Below are 21,918 nucleotides of genomic sequence, written 5' to 3'. Positions count from 1 at the left end.
TGGAAAAGAAAGGTTTTCACACTGATTGATATTTTCTTGTGGATTTTCAGTTTTATATCTATAATAAAGTAAATGGTTAAAAGTGTTGGCTATTTATAAGTTACAATAACATTGGCATTTCTTATGACCTTAGATATAAAAGAATGGATCAAACTTTTACTCTCCTTGATGTTACTTTTTAGTCCTGGAGTGCATATAATAACTGGTAAAATGTCTTTTATTAATAGCCTTTGGTCAATATCATTTGATAAAAAACAAGCAGTTGTCAATTATTTTGCTCTGCATAATTTCAAGTTTACAAAAACCAATTTTAATTTGTTTGATTTAATATGTACCTTTTCATGTAACTCTGAGAACTGTATCTTTATTTTAAAATGTACAATATGTTGTGAATGTTATGTTGGCCAAACTGGAAATTTAAGATACAGAAAGAATTGACATAAGTTTCATGTTAAAAACCCAAATCAAAGTCCATTAAAATGCTCTGAACATTATTACAAGAACTTTCTTTGTGTTCCATTTTGGTCTGGTGATAATCAAAAGATTATTATATGAAAGTTATTTCACAAAACAGTTTGATAACAATTTGAGTTTTATAAATAACTTGCAAGCTTCTTAGATATATTAGTTATGTTTTATTTAGATGTTATTTTTGTGAATATTAACTCTAAACAAAGCATTTGCTAACAGCATTTGGATGAAAATCCCAATTTATCCACCTTTATATAAATAATGGAAATTTTATAATTATTAGGACATCAGGAAAAATATTGTGGCAGGATATGCATAAAATGTTTTACTTCTAAGAATACACTGTTTACAGATTTAAAATAACATAAATTTCATTTATTTTTGTTAAAATACTTTACTTGAATGTATTTATTGTATTAGAATTCTGATTTTATTAAAAAGTACTATGTCATTAAGTTGACTGAAGAGTTGTGTAAGCTGTAAAAACACTTCTTCCCAACTGAAGAAGATAGTAAAGAATACAGTATTTTGTACCTAGTGGTTCATTTAATATATTTTCCTCAAGATGACCACTCCTCTCTTGTATACTTATTTCATATTTTGGATATATACATATACATGTATATTTCACTTTGTAATGCTTTTCTTGAACATGAAATTTACGAAATACAATTTTTAGAAAGTATTTCTAATGAACGGCCCCACAGTGGTATATCTGCAGATTTATACCAATAGAAGCTGAGTTTTGATACCCATCGTGGGCAGAGGGAAGATAGCCCCATGTGTAGGTTTGTGCTTAATAACAAACAACAACATTCTAATGAGCAGAGAATATAAAACACTGCAGTAGAATATATAAACCTGGAAGTCAAGTGTACACATGCATTATGTCTACTATTAAAATTGTTATATAGATAATTGTTCTAGATAAAAAGTATCATATTTAACACTGTTGTAAAAGGCCTTTTGGTTTTTCTAATGCATTTGTAGAGGTAATAATGGTAGTTAGGGTGGCTTGCATCTTAAGTAATTAAAATTGGTTACAAATGATGTTGACACAAAACATTTGTTAAGTAATTTATTAAGAATAGTGATACTTTACATTGTGTGAAACAACTTCATTTTGACTTCGACCATAAAGCTGTTTCTTCATATGTTGGAGCTTATTATTGTTTAGCTAATATTGCTTTTGTCTATAGTGTCATTCTTTTATTTAGATCTTTCTACCTGCCAATTTATCCCTTTCATATTTGCTCTCATAGTTAAAAAGTGTTTTCACTTTCATTCAGGAAGTTCTTTAATTTAGATAATACATAATCTGTCAGAAATGTGTTGCATCCTTTTCAACAATGTTATTTAAATTCTTTTATTCATTTTACAGTTTATCTATTGTAGTAATTGCTGTGAACCATTTCATCCATTTTGCCTTGATGAATGTGATGTTCCCCAAGCAGAAAATGTTCTCACTTGGTGTTGTAAACGCTGTCAAAGATGTTTAGCTTGTGGACGACAAAAAAATGTAAGTATTCCTGTTTTATGTTCTCAGAGAGAGAGAAAATATATAGACTTGTAAATTAAAGTCTTATTAAGTATTAATGTTATTTTAATATGATGTGATATTATTAGAAACAGGGTAAAAGGTAGTGTCCTTGTTGCCAAAATTTGTATGTCTTAACCTTTTGCTGAATATCAGTTCTGTATTAATTTAAAGCTAGTGTAACAAGTTAATACATAACTGATCTGTAATTGTTTCCAAAAATGTGCCAGATAACACTGGTGTATATTGGGTTGAGCACAAGTTTATAGAAATAAACAGTAATTAAAATTATCACTAAAATTAGATAAAAATTAGATAAATACAGTTATTTATGGAGATTACATAATTTGTGTAAAGGAAAAAAAAACTAGATGGATTGTTATAGTTTTACACAGTTTATTTTTATCAATGTAATGTCTGAATTTATCGCTAAAAAGTAATACATTACTAAACATGATTGGTCAGAACATAATTGAAAATATGATAAAGGGGAAGGTGTAATAGAAATGCACAGTGTTTACTCTTTCGTGAATAAATAATTTTACCATTGAAAGATATCTTAAGTGTCAGTAATTGATTATTGATTCACAAATTTGGTTTCACTTCTTTTAGTATCAATTGGTGTAAAACATTTTTCTTCATAATAAGGCTTCTTTGAATAACCGAATGTTCATATTTGAGAAGAATATTGTTAATTGTTGAATAAGAAATATTGTAATTAGGCTTTTGTTTTTTTCATTGCTATTTAACAAACAGTATTTATGTAAAATACACCTACCAGTGTTTATTCTTTCTATGAGTGCCTTCATTATAGAAATAAATTTAAACATTTTGATCATTCATAATATTTGTGACACAATTCATTTGGAATTTAACATTAATTGTTGAAACAGATTGAAGGTTATTAAAGTAAATGTTTGACATTTGATTCCGCAATTGATCTTAGCAGTGATATTTTGCAGATATTGTGTTTCATCACTGTTAATTATTTCTAATGAAATCTTATTATAACATTATAAATCCTAGTTTGGTGGTGCTATGAATAGTATAATTTCCCAGAAACTTTACATTTTAGCATTTTGTCATTGTTATACCCTTTGAAATAATTGAAATGATTATTGAGAGATTTAAACAGAAAAATGAAAATGAGAAGCATGATATGTTACCTGCAATGAGTAAATTGTCTTTTTTGTATGAAGATAGAGATGATCTAATTGGTTTATCTTTATTTTCAGAGTATAAATTTGTATTATGAAAAATACTTAGAAAACCTTTGTTGTGTAAAAATTGAGCTTTAAAAATTGACAAATAAATGAGTTTTGCATAATTTAATATTAAAACTTTTTTCAGCTTTTAAAATGTAGCAAATGTCACAATACATACCACTCAGAGTGCTTGGAATTGAATTATCCATCAAAGCCATCCAGGAAAAAAAAAATCTGGGTGAGTATTAAAATTGTAGAGAACCTCTTTAATTTTTTAGACTGCTGTAGAATATCTGTCAGTATATTATAGTTATACAGAGTTTTGCATTTGAAGCTATTAAATACTTATTTATTTTAGGGAGAAATTTTTTGCTAGTTGTTGAATACTTTTTACAGTTTTATGTTTCAACAAAATTATAAGGCTTGTTATTGCAATATAAAACTTAACATTAGCATATATTGCAATTAAGAAATTTTGTTTGTATGGTTATTGGATATTTTCTTAGATCACAGATTAAGGTTAAAAATAAACATTCAGGAGAAGATCTGTATTAGCAATTATGTTTAGTGATCTTTGAAGTTTTGTAACTAACAATTAAAAGTTTATAATTGATGCTACATTATCTGTACTTGTTCATTTTTATGTAATTATTAGATATTATTAATTTATGAATTTATTTAACATGGTACTAAGTAATAACCAAACGTATTTTGATTACCTTAACAAATGACTAAATTTTGGCTTTTACTGGCTAAAAAATGTCGATTTAGCTTTTATCATTATATGTTTCATCCAGAAATTTCATTATTTGTTTGAAGTATTGCAGTATTTAAAACAAAAGTTCAGAAGTTGATATGTATTTGCAGATAAAATGAAAATAAACTTATCTGTAATATAATGTTAGATATAATAACAGGAAAGATTGAAATACACAAGTAAAAATTGAGAAACTAAAGTCTTATATTATGTTCACATGGAAATTACATTAAGTAAAATGAATAAAATGTGCATTAACACCAAATTTACTAAGAATAATAGACATAACACCGAAAATTTCCTGAACATTTCTATCATTTGACGACAACTTTTAACAGCATGTAGTGTTTATTAACTGAACATTCAGGTAGTGCCATGCTTTAGGTGATTGTTGAAAAGAAGGGACCACAGCACAGAATTGTCAAAAATCAAGTTGTGCCAATTGTGTGCATAAATCTCTAACAAAAGAAGTAAGCTTTTAGACATGGAAGTGGTGTTAAGCCTCATTTAGGCCACTTTCTCGAATTTTATATTTAAATGCAAATAATTAAACTAAAGATTGGACCTGAACCTGTCATAATAAATGATTTAGTTTTTATATTGTAAAAAGTGAAGCCCAGTTTAACCCTCTTGGCATGGGTACCCTTTTCTATGCATGTGAAAGTGATTTTAGTGAGTTATATCCAAAATTTAGTTTAACTTCCTTTTGTTTGTTATACCAGTTAGTACAGCATAAAATCATAGCGTATAACCATATTTTAATAATACATATAAATTTTTATTTCTTACTTGTATAAGATAATATTAAAAATTCTAAATTATTCACTAGAATATCATCATCAGTCAGATGAAGCAACATATTTATAGCCTTAAATCTTGTATGGCTACAGAACCATTAAACTGGAAATCAGAACCATCTTGGTACACTTGCCTGTCATGTCCTCTTTTTTAGGATTTGTTAATACTTCTCTTGTATACTTAATATTATATTATTTATAACTAATAGAAGGCCAGGGTTTTCATCTATCAAACAATGTATTTGTATTATATTGTTTTCTGAACAGAGAATTGTTGATTTCTCTTTCAGTACAAGCTTCATTCCTACAGGAAATGGAAACATATTGATTAGTTTAAATTAATTTAACAGTTTTTGTCACATAGAAAGCTAGAAAAATTCTGGTAGTTATGTGGCATTGATTGCTTTTTGGATGTTATTCTTTTTTTTCTCTGGTGCATTATTTAATTAAATAAAATTTATCTACTCTACTACCATTGGTATAAAAAAGCAGGGTAAAGTCAACAGTGAAAAAAGGCCTAGGTGAATATTTTATTTCTTGTTTTTCATGTGTATTATTTATTAATTATAAAAATAACTAAAATGAAAAAATAGGAAACTCGAGATTAGGTAAAATAAATGATGATAATAAAAAATGTTCATAAAACTTACACGAGCAGTTCAAAGTCACTTGTGGGTAATATAAATTTGATAGTTTAACGTGAGTCCCACATTCCCCAAGTGATGTGCAAATTAGAATAGCATGAATGCTAGTTTGACACAATTCAAAGTGCAGTAAAACAATGAAATAAATAGATATATACTGTTATGAGTTTAAAGCAAGGTATGATAAACAATTGTAATTTAATGTTAAAATTTGAAGTTATTACAGATAGAAAAAGGCTGATTTAAATTTATTAATTTTTTTATGTTTATGAGGTTGGTCAAATTGATCAACCTTATGTATAGTTATGTTAGAGAAAATAGATAAACAAAAAGCTTTACAGAAAGAAAATGTTTGAAATGTATTTAGGAAGGTTTAAAGATTACACACATGAAATTTGAGGTTTTTATGATAAAAGTATTTTTAGTCTTATCATGAAAGTTACTTTGCAGTCAGACTAGTCAAAAGAAAAAGAACTAAATATATTCATTGACAAATCTTTTTTTTTTAATTCATCAAAAATAATTCCCTAAAAAAATCTAATTTTTTTGTATGTAGAAGACTTGTACTGAAAGTCTGCCGAATTCAGTGAAGATGCGTATATTGTATTATAAGTTAATAGTATCAAAACTGTAGTTTCTTTTAAACAAGTATAAAGTGTTCATATGGTTAGTGATTTCAACCAGGTATATGTAGAGAGGGTTGACTGTGTATATTTTTATCTGCAACCATATTTCTGTTTTCAGACTTTTGAATTATGTAAGAAGCATTATGTTTTGATCAAATATAATTTGTGTTGTCATTCATGTATTTAGTGATGTGCTTTAAATGTTGAGGTAGAGAAATTTTGGTATTGTGTTAGTAATTTATAGTTTTATTTATTTTTTACAATCCAACTTTATTTCTAGATGTGCCCTAAATGTGTGAAATGTAGAAGCTGTGGTACCACCACTCCAACTCTGACAAAGCTTGGAGTATTGTGGAACTTTGACTGCTCACTTTGTTTAGATTGTACAAAGTTAATGGAAAAAGGTACATTTGGAACTCTATTTTAAAATGAAAAAATTACTAAATCACATTTCCTTAGGAAAATGGCTGAAACTAAAGTATTTTAGTTTCAAGATCTGTTTGCTTTTGCCATGTCAGCCAAGGTATATAATGGAGAATATCACCAACTGAAGTTTTGGATATTAAATTTGGAAATTGAATCAGAATAGTTTGTATCCAGATTGTTCATGTGGATAATGTACAAAATCCAAGATTTTAGCTAAGTGATAATACTAAAATAACTCAAATTTAGGTCATTTTTTATAAATTTGGTCTTCATTTGCAATCTTAGCTTATATATGAAGGAACATGCTGAATATTAAGCTAAAACCCAATTAATATGTGTGTTTGTGTAATATAGAAAGTTTGTATGCTACAAAAACATAATGAAACAAGAAAGTCAAAATTACAAAATCTGGATTACTTAAAATTAAAAAAAAAAATTGTACTATTTTGGCACATCACTAATTATGTTAATGTGAGCCAACAGTACCAAGTGTGTGTATGCACAGTTTGATTTTATTACTTATCAAGATCTTTAGCAACCTAACCTCAGATTGGTATATATTATCAAAACAGTACATTGTTCATTTTATAAATAAATATGCATATGCTAGTATCCTTTTTCATACAAGAGTTTTCTGTGAAATAATTAGAGATAAGGTTAATTTTTCTACTTTTTAGTATATTGATTTGGAAATATCACTTCCTTACTTAGAGGAAAATTTATTGACATTTTGATTCTATCCATAAACATGTATATAGCAGTTTAGGTGGCTTTATAAGTACTGTGCATTTTATACTTATTCAGTCAATACATTTTTAATACTCGGACATTTTTTTAAGTGAGCAACTTCCTTTTTGTTGCATCACCATTTCTGCTTTTAAGTATTACAATACCTAATGATAATATTTTTGTACTTAATATAAATATTTAATTATAAATTACAAAAGAAAATCACAAAAGTAAAAATTAACATCAAAGCATTTCTTTGTTTTCTAAGTAAATTTGAACTTTTACTAAATTAAACTTAATATTTTGTTTTCATGGCACATAAATGTTAATTACAGAACTTGAATACTTTAAATTATTTAAACACTTAACATTTGTCTGTGAATATATTCACTAGGCAAAGATGTTGTGTTTGAAGTTTTTGAGTTTAAGAAATTGTCAGAATTAAGCATGTTATATTAAATGATGATTAAATAATTACTTAAATATTGCAGTAGTAATAAGATAAAGTTTACTTAAAAATCTGACAATTTATTTTTGTTCAAGAAACAAAGCTCAGATAAATTTTTTATTGTAAAGAAGTGAAATGACATTGTATTTTAAGAAGTGCAGTAAATGATTTAGGCACGTGTATTGGAGCACTAACTATATTTTCATTATGAGTAACATTTCTGTAGCATCAATATGTTATGTATTATAATTTATCTCAGATGAGTCTCCAGTATGTATGTAACATAATGTATTAAGATTTCAAATAATTGGAACTTTGAATTTAGAAGTTAATTGAATGTTGATTATGTACAAATGTATGGTATTTGCCAACAGGATTGAAAAACACTATTCTTTTTAACTCAAAGATATTTTAATATACAAACAACAATACAATTTATAAGAACTGTTATTGCAAATAATGATTTATATACAAAAATTAAGCTCAAAAACAACATTCTGTCCTCTATGTGGTATGCAAATGAATATTTTATTGATGGTTCAGGCCTGTGTAAAGTGAATTAATTTGGAGTAAATATTCTTATGCTTTGCTCAAACTAGGCAGCTGGCATTTCACTACTTACAAGCTGACTTTTTACTGGTGAAGATATTTAATGTCCTCATGGAAATACTAATGTCTGAAGTTAATTCATTGGAGTTAAACTGTTTGTGATGTTTGAAATCTTTAAACATTCCTGGTTAGATGTCTGTAGTTTTTCAGATTAAGTTTTTATCACAGTTACAGCTTCTGACATTTATATTATACAGACTGTAGCATACTAACAGTATATTAAAACTGTCTCTTGACTTGTCAGTTTATAATCTGTAGGTGAATTTCTTGAGAGCTCAATTGGTCCAACAATATTTTAAGATATGCTAGTGTTCCTGTAAAACATGTATTGTTGATTCTTACTCTTGAAAATCTATAATTTTAGAGAATGGGTGGGACTTGTGCAATACACATTTAACAATATAAGTTACATACATTTCTAAATATATATTAAACTGAAACAAACATAGATTTTAAAATAATATTAAATTTGTTACAAACATTTCAGGTATTATTAGTTTGTAGTATTTCCTGTAGAAAAATATACTTTTTTGAAAACCATAGGAATACTTTGCTTGTAACATTCTTCTGTAAAAATTCAAACACCTCATGTTTTCTGTACTTCAAATGCAATCACTTTTATAATAAAATTGATGATAGATTAATTGTTTGCACAGTTTTACAATTTTTCGAGGAATGCAATACCCAGTACTTCAAGTCTGGGGGTGCTGCCACTTCATCAACACTTGTAGCTCTCATGTTTTTGTACACACCTTGTAAAGCAATTGAATGGTACTCTAGTTTTTATGTATGTTCAGAAAACTTTTCTGAGATTTGAAAATATTTACCAGAAAGCAATTTTTTTGGATAACTGTTCATTACAATCTTCTCAAATGTTCTTTGTGTAGCATTTCCCAAAAGTTTCGTCATTCATGCTTCCATTAAATAAATGATTTCTTTCACACCCTTCTCCTTTTTTAAATTAGTGTAACAGTGACTTATGAAATGTAATACAAGGATTTGCATGTATGTGCTGTAGTAATTACTTAGTATTTTAATTAATGAAAAATGTATTAAAACATTTAATTTTGATTATTGTACCATCAGCTCTACCCTAATTGCTCATTGCTAGCACCTCCACCCCAGTTTCATAAGGTCACTTGTGCCTCACATTTTGGAAAATGCTACTGTATTGTGTAAACATTGTTGCAAATATTTTGTTCTTACTTTAAAGATAAATGGTAAGTAGTTACCTCAAAATCAAACAACTTTTTGGAAATTTCAAAATGATGTTGATTCATTCATTCATGTCATTGTTCACATTTATAGAATTGTATAACTTTTGTAAAATTCTAAGGTATGGTTTATTTTTAATTAATTTCTCTTTCAATTCAGGTAACTTTTGTCCTATTTGCAAGAAGTGTTATGAAGATGATGATTTTTTATTAACGGTGAGCTGACATTTGTAACTGTGGTACTGTTTACATTAATCTTGTTCTGTAAATTACTGTGCCTCATTACGCTGATCATTTTGAATATGGTGTCACTAAAAATTATTTCAGATATGAGAAATGTATTGAACTTTAAGCAAATGAATCGGTTATTAAGAAAATTTTAATTCTGGAAAGCAAAAACTACAGATAATATACAGTTCTTTGAACATAATAAATGCGATATCTTTTGTTTATATGATGAATATTATCATCCTTAAAATTACACAGGAACCTTATGTAGCCTACATAGCTACTAGAATAGTGGCAAGTGTGAATAATAGTACATTGGAAAAATTGAACCACCTAGAAATACTACAACAGTATATTTACTGCCAAGTTTTAAATCTTTTATTTACTCTTAGAACTATTATTTGCATCATTATAAAATTGTATAATGCTCAATATTTCTTTTTACTTTTTGTCTGTATATTTATAATGGTTAAAATAATGAATACGAGAAATCTTTAAACATCCACAGTTTTTGTATGTGGCTAAGTTCACACTCAAATTATAAGATCTTATTAATGTTGTGTACTTAACCCATCATGAATTTGGTTTATTACCAGTATATTGATAAAAGTGTTTGTTTCCATGTGTGTGAAAAACACTGTGTATAACTCATTATAATCTAAAAACTTGTTTTCAAGACTGGGGGAAAAGTATTTATTAGCATCTTTCAATCATTTTTTAAGTTTGTAATTTATTTCTGTTGTGATATGCTCTCTCAGTTGAAAGTAAGTGTACAGTCTTATGTATTACATCATAGCATACAAGATTGTTTCTATTTCACTAGAACAGGTTTTCCATAAGAAGTGATTGGTGCAACTCAAACTTACATTTTGTTTTAAAATGTGTACAAAAATTGTTCTGCTGTTTTCTAGTTTTTAACTTTTGATGTTTCTTTATGAAATACTTTTCTGTTTTTCTAAAGATGGTGCAGTGTTCAAAGTGCAAGAACTGGGTTCATGCCAAGTGTGAAACTATTACAGGTGAGATATTAATGTGTAGGAGTACGTTAAGAGCTGAAGGTAAAAAGTGTAAAAAATTACAAATGTATTCAATGTTAAAAAAAGAAAAAATGTTATACATATAGGAATAATTCAAAAGTTAGAGAAACAATGTAAACAATTATTTGTTGATTTGTGACTGTTCATGTATAAAAGGTGCTTTTAACCCTTTTGTAATGGGCTCAGTATAGTATATGAGTTGGTCTATTGGTGTACACACTTGCACATGTTAAACATTTGCACTATAACTTTTTATACAGCACGTGTATCTTCATAAAATTTGGTAGACATTTGGTAAATATTACAAGTATTTTATTTACAAAAATCAGATTTTTTTATGAAATATTTCTCTAAAGATTTGTGAAAAATAGTTTGTTTTATTACTTGTCTTGAGTGCAAAGTGATTTCATGTTATGATTTAAAGAACTGTCTCATTCTAAAAATATCAAATATTATTTGTGGAAACTCTGAAATCTCCTAAATACAATTCAGATATTTGTTTTCAGAAAAACTTTATATTTTGTTATTTTGTGTGTCCTCCATCTATGTGGGGTCTGTCACTTAACCAGCTTTGTATCCATCATAAGAAATTAGGAAATAAATACAAGTTATCAAACAATTTTTTTTAGGTGTGTTTATATACAATTGAATAACTGAAAAATCATAAGTACACTGATACTTTAGAATTACATTCTAATTTATTAAACTTAGTTACTGAGATTTATTTAGATTTTAAAAAATATTAAACTTTGAGCAGACTAAAGACAACACCTCATTCAAATTGAATCAAAAGAACATTTAGCATTTTCAGAGATTAAAATTGTGGGAAAAACTAGCCTGAGGACATTCTAAGCTGTTAATTGGTTATTTACATATCACATGTTAAAGTTTGTGTATATAATGGACCATTTAAAAAAATTGAGAGTTAAATGGAGCCATCACATATAATTTAGTATATAAGCCATATCTTTTTATGTTGCTGAGATATGATGTTCTAATTTTATATTCTAGCATGGTAATATTAGAAATTTGAGTTCTTAATTTGTATGGAAACACAGACTTAGGATTTTAACATTGCACACAATTTTAAACAGTGCTCTATTTTCAACATACTACACGAGCCAGTAAAATCTATATTTAAATGTGTTGTTTTAATGTTTACTTTTAAATTAAGGAATTAGCTCATATATAATAAAGTTTGAATTATAAGCTACAATTTGATTCCAAACTTACTGACATGAATTCATAAAATAGCACAATAACATTTTGAATGCAAGTCAGTAAAGGAGATGATATGGCCTTTGAACCCTTACCCATTGTAAAAGGGTTAGTGCTATCTCCACAAGCATCTTTTATTGAGTATATTACATTTTCAATTTTGAAAGGCAATATTAAGAAAAATCCTTCATGGTGTAAGAAAAACAGGTAGGTTCAAGAAGTCTTGATCAAAATGAATAAAAACCCTATTTGAAAAAAAATCTTATTTCTCATAGTGTGGCTTTTTTTTTAGGAATCTTCTCAGTTTTATCCATCACCCTTCCAATAAGTACAGAATTATATATAAATTACTGTAAAATCATTGTTACTCAGGTAAGCCATAGTTTTTATAGCCTTCAATGCCATTTGCTTACACAGCAATCAAATAGATAATCTGATCTCTTTTGTCACGCTCATCATTCAGGATACATTGTTTATAGTGGTTAATGAATTAGAAACTCAAATTTCAGATATAGACAAGCTAGAATATAAAATAAGAACCTCCCATATATTTGATTAGCCATTCTAGTAGAGTGACTTCTACTACTACAACATTCTCTTGAAACCTCTTATCTAGTTCCATCTTCTTTCACTAAGTGTTTATTACCAAAAAAAAGAGTAGTTTACTGTGTATGTAAAACTGACAGTTGGTGTATAGCTTGGAACAAAAAGTCAGTTTTGCTTAAACTGTTGAATTGTGATGACTAAGTTCTAAACAGATGTGACATTGTTTTAAAGAGATATTACAGCTTATTTAGAAACCTAAGTAAATTACAGGAGTTTTGTGTACTAATATAGTAAGTTAATAAATATTTTGTTTTCTAAAATATGTATTTGAAGCTTACAAAAATTAATATCTCGGAGAATAATCAAGGCTTACCAGTAAGAATTAGCATGTATGATACACAAGCAAAAGATCTCATAGCATTAAGTCACTAAATACTCAGTTTTTATTTTTAAAGTATTTTTGAATGTGTTGTATGTTGTATGAGGATAACCATCCTCACATATAACATCTTTGTATACCAATATGATACCCTGCTAAATTTCAAACATTGCAGAAAGATGACCAGTACTTGTAATAGTAATTGGATTGGCTTTGAACCATGTAATAAACATTTTTACAGAATCATAGTGCAATTTTATTATTCAAGAGAATTATAAACACTAAGTTACATAAGGCAATAAATTCCACATTGTATTCTCTTATTAGGGATCAGACTTGTGCATGCTCTGTTGCTCTTAAGAGTATTGTGGTACGTACAGTCTAATGATATGAGCAGTGATTTGTTTTATTTTCAGCAGATTCTACATCAGTCATTGATACTAAAATGAACACAGCAAATTAATGTGAAATGTTTAGAAATTCATATTCTGATGGGAAGTACTTCTTCTACTGGCTGAAGAATGAAATATATTATAAAAATAGGTAAAACCAGACAAAATACAAAGTTTTACTTTTAAAAAAAAAGATTTATGTTTATTTAGGAGGTTTTGAAGGTTACGTAGATGTAAATTGTGATTTTTGAGGCAAAGAAAAGAATTTTGAACTTATAATTCACTTTGCACTTGATCTAATAAAAGAAAATGTAATATATTCATTGACAAATATTTAGTAAAAATACTTCATTAACATTTTTTGTGTATACAAACCTGTAATGTTTACTAAAGGTCTGTCACATTTTTGTGAAGATACACATACCATATTAAAAGTTATAGTGTGGAAACTAGAATGAGTACATAGTAGTCATGAGGTCAGTCAGTTTAACTGACACTGTTTTGAGAGAATTAACCTTATTATTAGAAAGAAAATCTCTGATCATGAATGCTTAACAGATGAGAATATAACAATATTCCATGGAAATTAGTCATGCAGTTGACAAATTTAAAGTTAGTATGGTCATGGATAACAAAGTAACTTCAAGACAAAAATTTCAAATACTTCCTTAACATTTAGAAGCAACATTTTCTGTGTGAGTTCAAAATGTATTCTTTTTTGTTTCTAACAGTATTTTTGTTGTTATAGAATGTATGTTGTTGAGACATCAAGTTAAGACTTTAAGTTCAATGAGTAAAATAAGCTAAGCTTGTTATTCAGAATCGTTTTTGTTAATTGAATATATTGTAGTTTGTTATTCAGACAATGTACACATTCAAATTCAATATTTTGTTTCATTGAATATGAGCTGTAATGTTCAGATATGAAGTGATCAAAACTGTTAGTAATGTTAAATATCATGCTATGACATCTAACAAATGTTGTAGTGATACCATTTTGAAAGATGGAGTCATGGGTTGCTGATAAATAATTAAGTCTTGTGTTTATATGATTTATAGGTAAAGTAATCTGTTTCATTTGAGAAAATATGGTATCAAAGTAAATATTTTAATGGTTGTCATATAAGATAAAACTAATAAATTGGGACTTTTTGATATGCGTTTTAAAGAACAGAGAAGCAAAGTATTTTTTTCTCAAAACAGTGTGTCACACCAGAGTTTTTACAACTTTATAACATAATGGAATTATACCTGTAGTAAATTAGTTGTATTAATTTTTGTGCAGTGTGGTTAAATATCTTCACTGTGAAGACATAAAAATCAGTGGGTTTTTTAGCATTCTTGCAAGTCTAAATACTAAATGTTCATTAACTCTACTACAAATAATGAAGTGTAACTGCAAATTATCCAACATCAGAAACACAGTTTATTTAGTTTATTGTGTAAAAGTTGATAAAGTGAAAATTATTCTTTAAATATAATCAGGTATAGAAGTATTTTGGTAAAATATTTAGTTAACTTGTCATAAATAATTTACATTGATAAGTTAAAAATATAAAAACCTGGTTTGTGTCCTTTAATCATCACAAGTTCTGTTTGTAGTATGGATAAAACATCTTATTGGATGTGACTGCTTGAAATCTATGGGTTTTGGTCAACATTAGAAGTAAAGCACTAGTGGTACATGTTTTAATGTATAAACACAAATGCTTGTGTTCTTTGCAAAACAGAGATTCTAGGTATATAATATTCAGGTTAGGAGTTTAACATTTGTTGTATCCACTCTTGAGAAGTGTAGCTTTCAAAGTGTTTCAAATTACCCTTTGGTTTTGTAAGTTGTAACATGAAAACATAGTGATTAAAAGGATGTAAATTTATTAAACTTGTATCAAGACAATTACCACAACTAAAAACATATATAATGCTCCATCTTCTGAAAATTTCGTTGATTTAGCTGAATTGATAAAAGCAATATTGCTTTACATTGCACATTCTGCCTGGTCATGGTACATATTCTGTTACCTTAGTGTCATCCAGTGTGTTTTCATTTTTACAACAGTGTATTGTATGTTTCATAACTAATAGTATCTTAAATAAATAAGAATTTAACCATAAGTAAGTCCATCAAGACTGTTATGATAATTTCTGGCTAATGATCTGATGATTGTTTTCAGATGAGATGTATCAAATGATGTCTTATCTGCCAGGAGGAGTAGAATATACCTGCAGGTGTTGTGCCCCTCAGAGACCCCCACAGTGGCTTACAGCCATTAAAATGAAACTGCAAACTGGTTTGAAATCTGTATTAGTCAGTCTTCTTCAAGCACGAAGTGCCAGGCATCTTAAAAATAAAGTAATTATTCAATTCGTGTTAAATTTCTTCATAATTACTTTTTTCACTTAAGCATAATGAAATATTTTTTGATGTTAGAATTGAAAAGTGGTTTTGTTATTCTGTAGATTAGAAGATATAGATTAATCTATATTTTAGCAATATAGTACGATTAATTTTATGATGCACTGTTGCAATAGAAATTAGAATTATCAAAATTTCTTTATGATGCCATGAACAGAGTTATTGGGTTTTGTTTAAATGCTTATTAACAGTTTTTAGTTTGTTTTGCATGAAAAATAGTTTAAAATATTTGTCAGTGAATGTTTTTTTGTCTTTGAGCAAAGTTGTTGAATAATTCATTAATGCTGTGCTGTTTGTTGGTTGACTTCATCATAATAATGCCACATGTTTGTTTATTGTAAAAGTTTGTATCTTAAACTTATGGATACCAAAGATTAAATACAAAATACAAATACAAAATTATTTTTTTATTACATGTATATTTGAGTATGTGTAATTGAATGCATAGTGTTAAAAATGTGTAATAATTCAACAAAATATTTTTTCAGAAGAAATGCAAAACTAAAGGAAAAACAGGGACAGAAGGCAATGCTAAAAATAACCAGAACTCTACTGATCCTGGGGGTGGCCAACAAAGAATTGAATCAGAGTTTGCTAAGACTGTTGTGGAAAGTGAAAAGGCATCTGCTTTAACTAGGTATTGTAAACCAGTAAATACATCTCAAGAATTGTCACAGATATTGCACAACAGAAGTGATGGACAGTTACTCTCAGGTACAAACACAGTTTGTTCACAGAGCTGTCTCTCAGGACATAGCAAGGCTATGGACCATCCTGGTGAAATGCTAGTCAACCATAGTCTTAATGATTTACAATCAGTGAGTAGTGAATCTCAAACTCATACTTGTAAAGACTCCACTTGTTTCTCTTCCAAAAGTGCCTCTTTGCTTTTGTCTGACCTCACATCCTTGAGTGCTGAAAATAATACAAAGGATGATATTAAAACTGAATCTTTAGTAGATGAACTCTCTCTGCAGGTTGATCAAGAACTAAAAGGGTACTGCGATGGCCTAGCTATCCTGAGCTATGCTGCAGTAGAATGTAGCAATAAAAACACAGACTGTGATATTGAGGCTGAGAAGAACAAGTTTTGTGATATTGAAGAAGACTTGCATGATCTGGAAGTCCTTGATGCTAACTTTGATGGAGCTTCTGCAGAAGCTTTACTCCTAAGTGATGGTGAATTGGAAGAGAGTTTGTTGCTTCCAAACAATGTCAGTTTTGAAGATTTTGATTTTTCATCAGTTGGTGCTAACTTCACTGGTGATAAAAGTGAGATTGTTTTTGGTTCTGGTGGCTTAAGTCAAGTTCAGGATGCTGACAGTTGTCCTGAGACTTCAGTCACAGCACAAATTGAAAACAAATCCCTTCCTATAAATCTAGAGGTTAACATTGATAAAGAAGTATGGAGGGAGAAACAAATACCTTTGAGTCTTCCACCATTAACCTCTGAATCACTAATTCAGTATTCTGGAGTGCCTGCATATGAACATGAAGGAAGTAAATCATTCACAAGTAACTCAACCAAGGATGTCAATGAAAGTGACAATTTAGCTATTGTAACATTCATTGGTGAGTTTTCACATTTGTCTGGTGCCTTTAAATACTTTATTTTTTACATTTCCAGATTTCACAACAAACATTTGATTGTTAATATTTTAAGCTAATCCCTTATTAATATGTAGATTGGAATTTTACAGTTCATTATATTGACTCTCATCATCAATTTCAATTTAAAATGACTGATTTTAGAAAGTTGTAGGTGTGTAGCACTTGAGAAATATTTTAATTGATGATTTAACCCTCTCCATACAGGTCAAAGGCCATGTCATTGAAGTTGAAGACTTGCTTTTAAAATTTTATAATTGAAATTTTAGCATTATGCATTATTTAATTTTGTAATTTAAAAGTAGATATAAAAAGTCAAAGCTAAAGATTGATTTTTGTGTGGTATTGAAAGAGTTATTTGTTAATTTTTTTGGTTATTTCAAATGTGTATATAAAACCTATAAAAATTATTTTGGTTCAAATCTTCCATATGCAAAATTTTATCAGGCTAAGCAACCTATGACAAGCAGCAGATGAATACAAAGGTCATAACTAGAAGACGTAATTGTTTGTCATATTTATTTATTTTATTGTTCTGTGTTTCAAGAAAAATGATTTTATGAACTTGTAAATAGTATTAATATATATAAATAATCATATTATAATGGAAATGTGACTATTTTACAAAATACTAATTTGCTAAAATGCAGCCAAGATGGGGCATTTTGTAAAAGTTAGTTTTATTGTTTTAGACATGAGTGCACATATGCTGCATTATTGTTAACTTCCATAATGTTATTCAGGCATGGCTCAAAGGTCAGTACAATAAAAGTACATATAAATGTATCATGTTATGATATTTAAGCCATTTGGACAAAGTATTTTTGTGTGTTATAATTTATAGCCATTCAAGAATGAAAATAGCATAATTTATTTCATAATTTTTAATGGTGATTGTCATATTGGTCAAACCAACTGAACCTGTACAGTGATTCAGTAATGAAAATAACAAATAAAAAAATTAAGTTTTTTATTAAAAAATGTGTAATAATTATCTAGAAATTAGCAGTTTTGCTTTTGAAATTGAAAAGTCTGATGCATTAAAGTATTCTTAATCTTAAAAATTACTTTGTACGTTGGATTGACAAGATGTGAAAAGTGCATGACAAAATTTTTACTTTAAAAAAACCCATAAGAATTAATATGAAAAAAACCTATATTTTTTGTACAAAATCCTTTGAACATTTGCTGATAATCTACCAAATTCTGTCAGCTTATGTTTACTAATTTAAAAGTTATAGCAAGAAACTATAATAAGCACAAAATTGTCACAATTTCAGTACCAAGGACTTGAGCCCCTGGTAAAATAAGGTTAAAATGCATTAGTATATGTCTTTAAAATAGGTTGATAGTTAATCTTTTGAATCTACTATTTGTAAAGCTTTTTTACCTAACATATAATTTATAAAAAGGTTTTATTGTATTAAAACTGTAAAGAAAGTTCATGATGAGGGTTTGTAAATCAGTTGGCATAATTTTAGGAAACATTTGATTGTTATGTTAGGTAAAAATTGTTGTCTGTGGTATACCTTTTATTTTATTATTAAGTGTGAAAATACTGTATTATAAATACTTGATCCTGTTGGTGAGTGCCTCTGCCTATTGCACCTGTGAATTTAGGTTATGTATTTTTCTTTAGTGTTAGTGTTTTGCATTAAAAATGTTTATCAATATCACTTCTCCAAAGTCACTGTTTAGTACATTTTTATATTAGTATTAAGTTATTCTTGCATTCTAAGTAATTATAAGCAAATTTCTTTTGTAAGCTTAAATGTATATTCATAGATGGTTTGGTAGTAGAAATTTAAAATGCACATAAAGCTTGGATTAATGTTAGTTGTCACCCTACAGTATTATAGGCTGATCATTACAATTGAAAATGAAATATATCACATTAATTGAAGAAGAGGAGACTGAAGAAAGACCTGTATGTTAACTGGACTTCATTCTTATTGGATAATATTTGTGTGTTTGTAGTTTGGTTATTTGTCATATCACATTAGCTGATGTTGTTCACTAAAGTACCACTGGAAACTGCTGTTATTGATAATAAATATAAAACATTAATGCCAGGCTGACATCTTTAAACTAACACCTCTTTTTATTGAAGAATCACGACTTAGAAAGATGCCATTTTTACGAATTGTTCATCTACAGGAATAAAATGAACATTCAGTCAGTTGCATATAAGATCTAATAATGATTCCTGTTTGTTTGAAAATGAATTAATGAGATGGTCGAAATTATTCCTTAGGAGTGTTTTTACATAGTTATAACTAAAATATTGTGTATTTTGGTAACTTTACTGTTATTGTGCCGTGAATATGTAATACTCTAATATGCAACTTGTTACATCACTGTAAAATAGCTATTCTGTGTTTTTATTGCATTAAATAAGTTTATATGTTATTTTTAGTAGTTAACTAATTGAACTAATAGAAACAGTGAAAATTAGTATAGTGCATCAGTAAGTCAAATTATTTGTTAAATGTAAAAGATTTTTAGTATTAAATATTTAAGTGTAATTCCACTTCATTTGCTAGTTGTTTATTGTGTCAACCATTTGCATTATAAATACTTCTGTTCTTACTTCAGATGGAGTTTTGTAAAACTCTCATCTTTCATACTTTTAATTGGCTATGAAATTTAGCACTTCAAACATACTTTGCTTCAAGGCATGTAAATGGGAATTAAAAAAACAAAACTTAAAGTAAAAGTAGTACTGTAATATTTTAGCTATTAGTTTTCTGTAAATTTTAAAATAAAACTTAATCATAAGTTTTATCAATTCATCATTAGGTTTAAGTCATTCCTATCACTACTTAAGAACTAATTTACTTTAGAATCATGCCTTGAAAAATGTTTGAACAAACATGTATTCTCAAGGTGGCTGGTATGGGTATTAGCACTTTATTTAAAATAAAGTACAGAACAATGTTTCGACCTCCTCAGGTCATCTTCAGGTCTTAACATTGTTCTGTACTTTATTTTAAAGTGCTAATACCATACCAGCCATTTTACTTCAAGTAGGTTTCTCCTCATCACGATGTTTCAACAAAGTGACTAGTTTCATTACAAACTACAATTTGTTAGCAAGAGTTTTATTTTTTCCTGTTATAATTAGTATATTGTTTTAAAAAAATAACTCTACATCTCACACTTTCATCCGTACTTAGTACTAACAACTATAAGTTGTGTGTACTGTTTATAATATATAACATGCTAATATAATTAGTTGATTTTATTTATTAATCCTGTTTTTAATAAGTAAATTGCAAATGAAAACTAAAATGGGATTCATCATATAGTCTCAAATTCCTTGAATTTTCACTTTTTTTTATTTAACTCTACACTTATTTTTACTAATGTTTAAATTATTTCCTACATATAAGGTGTATAAATTCTCTTATGTGAGCTTCCAATATCATTCTTTAGAGCAGTATATCTTTTAAGCCCTTCATTCACATATCATCTGAAAGTGATGGTCGAGGTGGGTGATTTTAACCATCCAAGTGTATTTTATTTATAAATGGTATCAGGTGGCAATAGTATTTGTTGAGTCAAATATTACTTTCTGAATGCAGAAATGTATGTTGTTTGTCAGAACTTTTTAATTTGATCAGATGTTATTTGTCATTTTACAAGACTGTTTTACAGTTTTCATATCTTAAGTTTGCAAGAAAGATTGAAAATATTAATTGGTAGTTGTTTATGAATAAACACAAATATTATGACTGCATTTACTGATGGGGGATTTAATTAATTTTTCACATTGGTATTAGTAATATTTTTCATAAAGTATTTAGTGCCTCAGAAGTTTACAGAGCATGGTGTTTCATAACTACATGATTATTGTATTGCCTATTTATAATATATTTTTATCTCATAAAAATTAAGTACTTTTGAAAGATGCTTCATCAACAAATATATGAATTAATACATGCTCTGTCATGTATTAGAAATAATCAAAATTTGTTCTTGTATTCAAGTAATTGGATTTCACATGTATTTCCTAAAAGTTATTAATTCTCCGTTGAAAAAAAAAGACAAAAGTCTTAATTTGATCTCTTTTCTTACTTGAAATGACTATAAAATTTCCATGCCTGGCAATAAAATTTATTGAAAAGAATACTAAAGAATGGAAATATAGATTCCCAACATGAAAATTTGTTCAAGGGATGCTTCAGTATATGACAGTAAGATTTACCAAAATATTTCATTGAATGCTAAATGTATTCCAAAAGCATAAAATTTGATATGTATATAAAACATTATAACTGCTAAAAATATTGTAATATATAAAAAATATTGTAATGTATCAGTATTGACAGAAAATCACACATCTAATAAAATTTCTCATCTGGCTTGATGTCATTCAATAGAAAGTAAAACAGTACAGTGATGAATTTTTTATTTTTACTTTTGCAGTAATATAAAAATACAATATAAAAATATGATGTATGTAACATAGCTAAATATTGATGGAAGTATAATAAAAATGGGCTCAGAGCTAAGATGTAGGCTAGTGAGTTGTTAACCATTTAATAGACATTAGCCAATACATTCATTAATAACAAGTTCAGGGTACAAAAAAGAAATGCAGTGTATGAAAGATAACTAAATCCATTAAA

At 27.8% G+C, this 21,918-nt stretch overlaps 1 protein-coding gene across 2 annotated transcripts in view; it reads left to right on the top strand.

Moving 5' to 3' along the window:
* Positions 1-21,918, top strand: part of trx (histone lysine N-methyltransferase trithorax) — a 134,459-nt gene that overhangs the window by 45,827 nt on the left and 66,714 nt on the right. For both annotated transcript variants that reach the window (XM_076465173.1, XM_076465175.1), the window contains 7 exons: positions 1,853-1,990; positions 3,359-3,451; positions 6,318-6,441; positions 9,624-9,679; positions 10,653-10,710; positions 15,438-15,616; positions 16,168-17,251. In XM_076465173.1, coding sequence (XP_076321288.1) covers positions 1,853-1,990; positions 3,359-3,451; positions 6,318-6,441; positions 9,624-9,679; positions 10,653-10,710; positions 15,438-15,616; positions 16,168-17,251 — 1,732 coding nt within the window. The remainder of the gene's footprint in view (positions 1-1,852; positions 1,991-3,358; positions 3,452-6,317; positions 6,442-9,623; positions 9,680-10,652; positions 10,711-15,437; positions 15,617-16,167; positions 17,252-21,918) is intronic.

The sequence above is a fragment of the Tachypleus tridentatus genome, chromosome 10 (genome assembly GCF_004210375.1).
Source record: "Tachypleus tridentatus isolate NWPU-2018 chromosome 10, ASM421037v1, whole genome shotgun sequence".
Lineage (NCBI taxonomy): Eukaryota > Metazoa > Arthropoda > Merostomata > Xiphosura > Limulidae > Tachypleus > Tachypleus tridentatus.
This window is presented reverse-complemented; position numbering and strand designations above follow the sequence as displayed.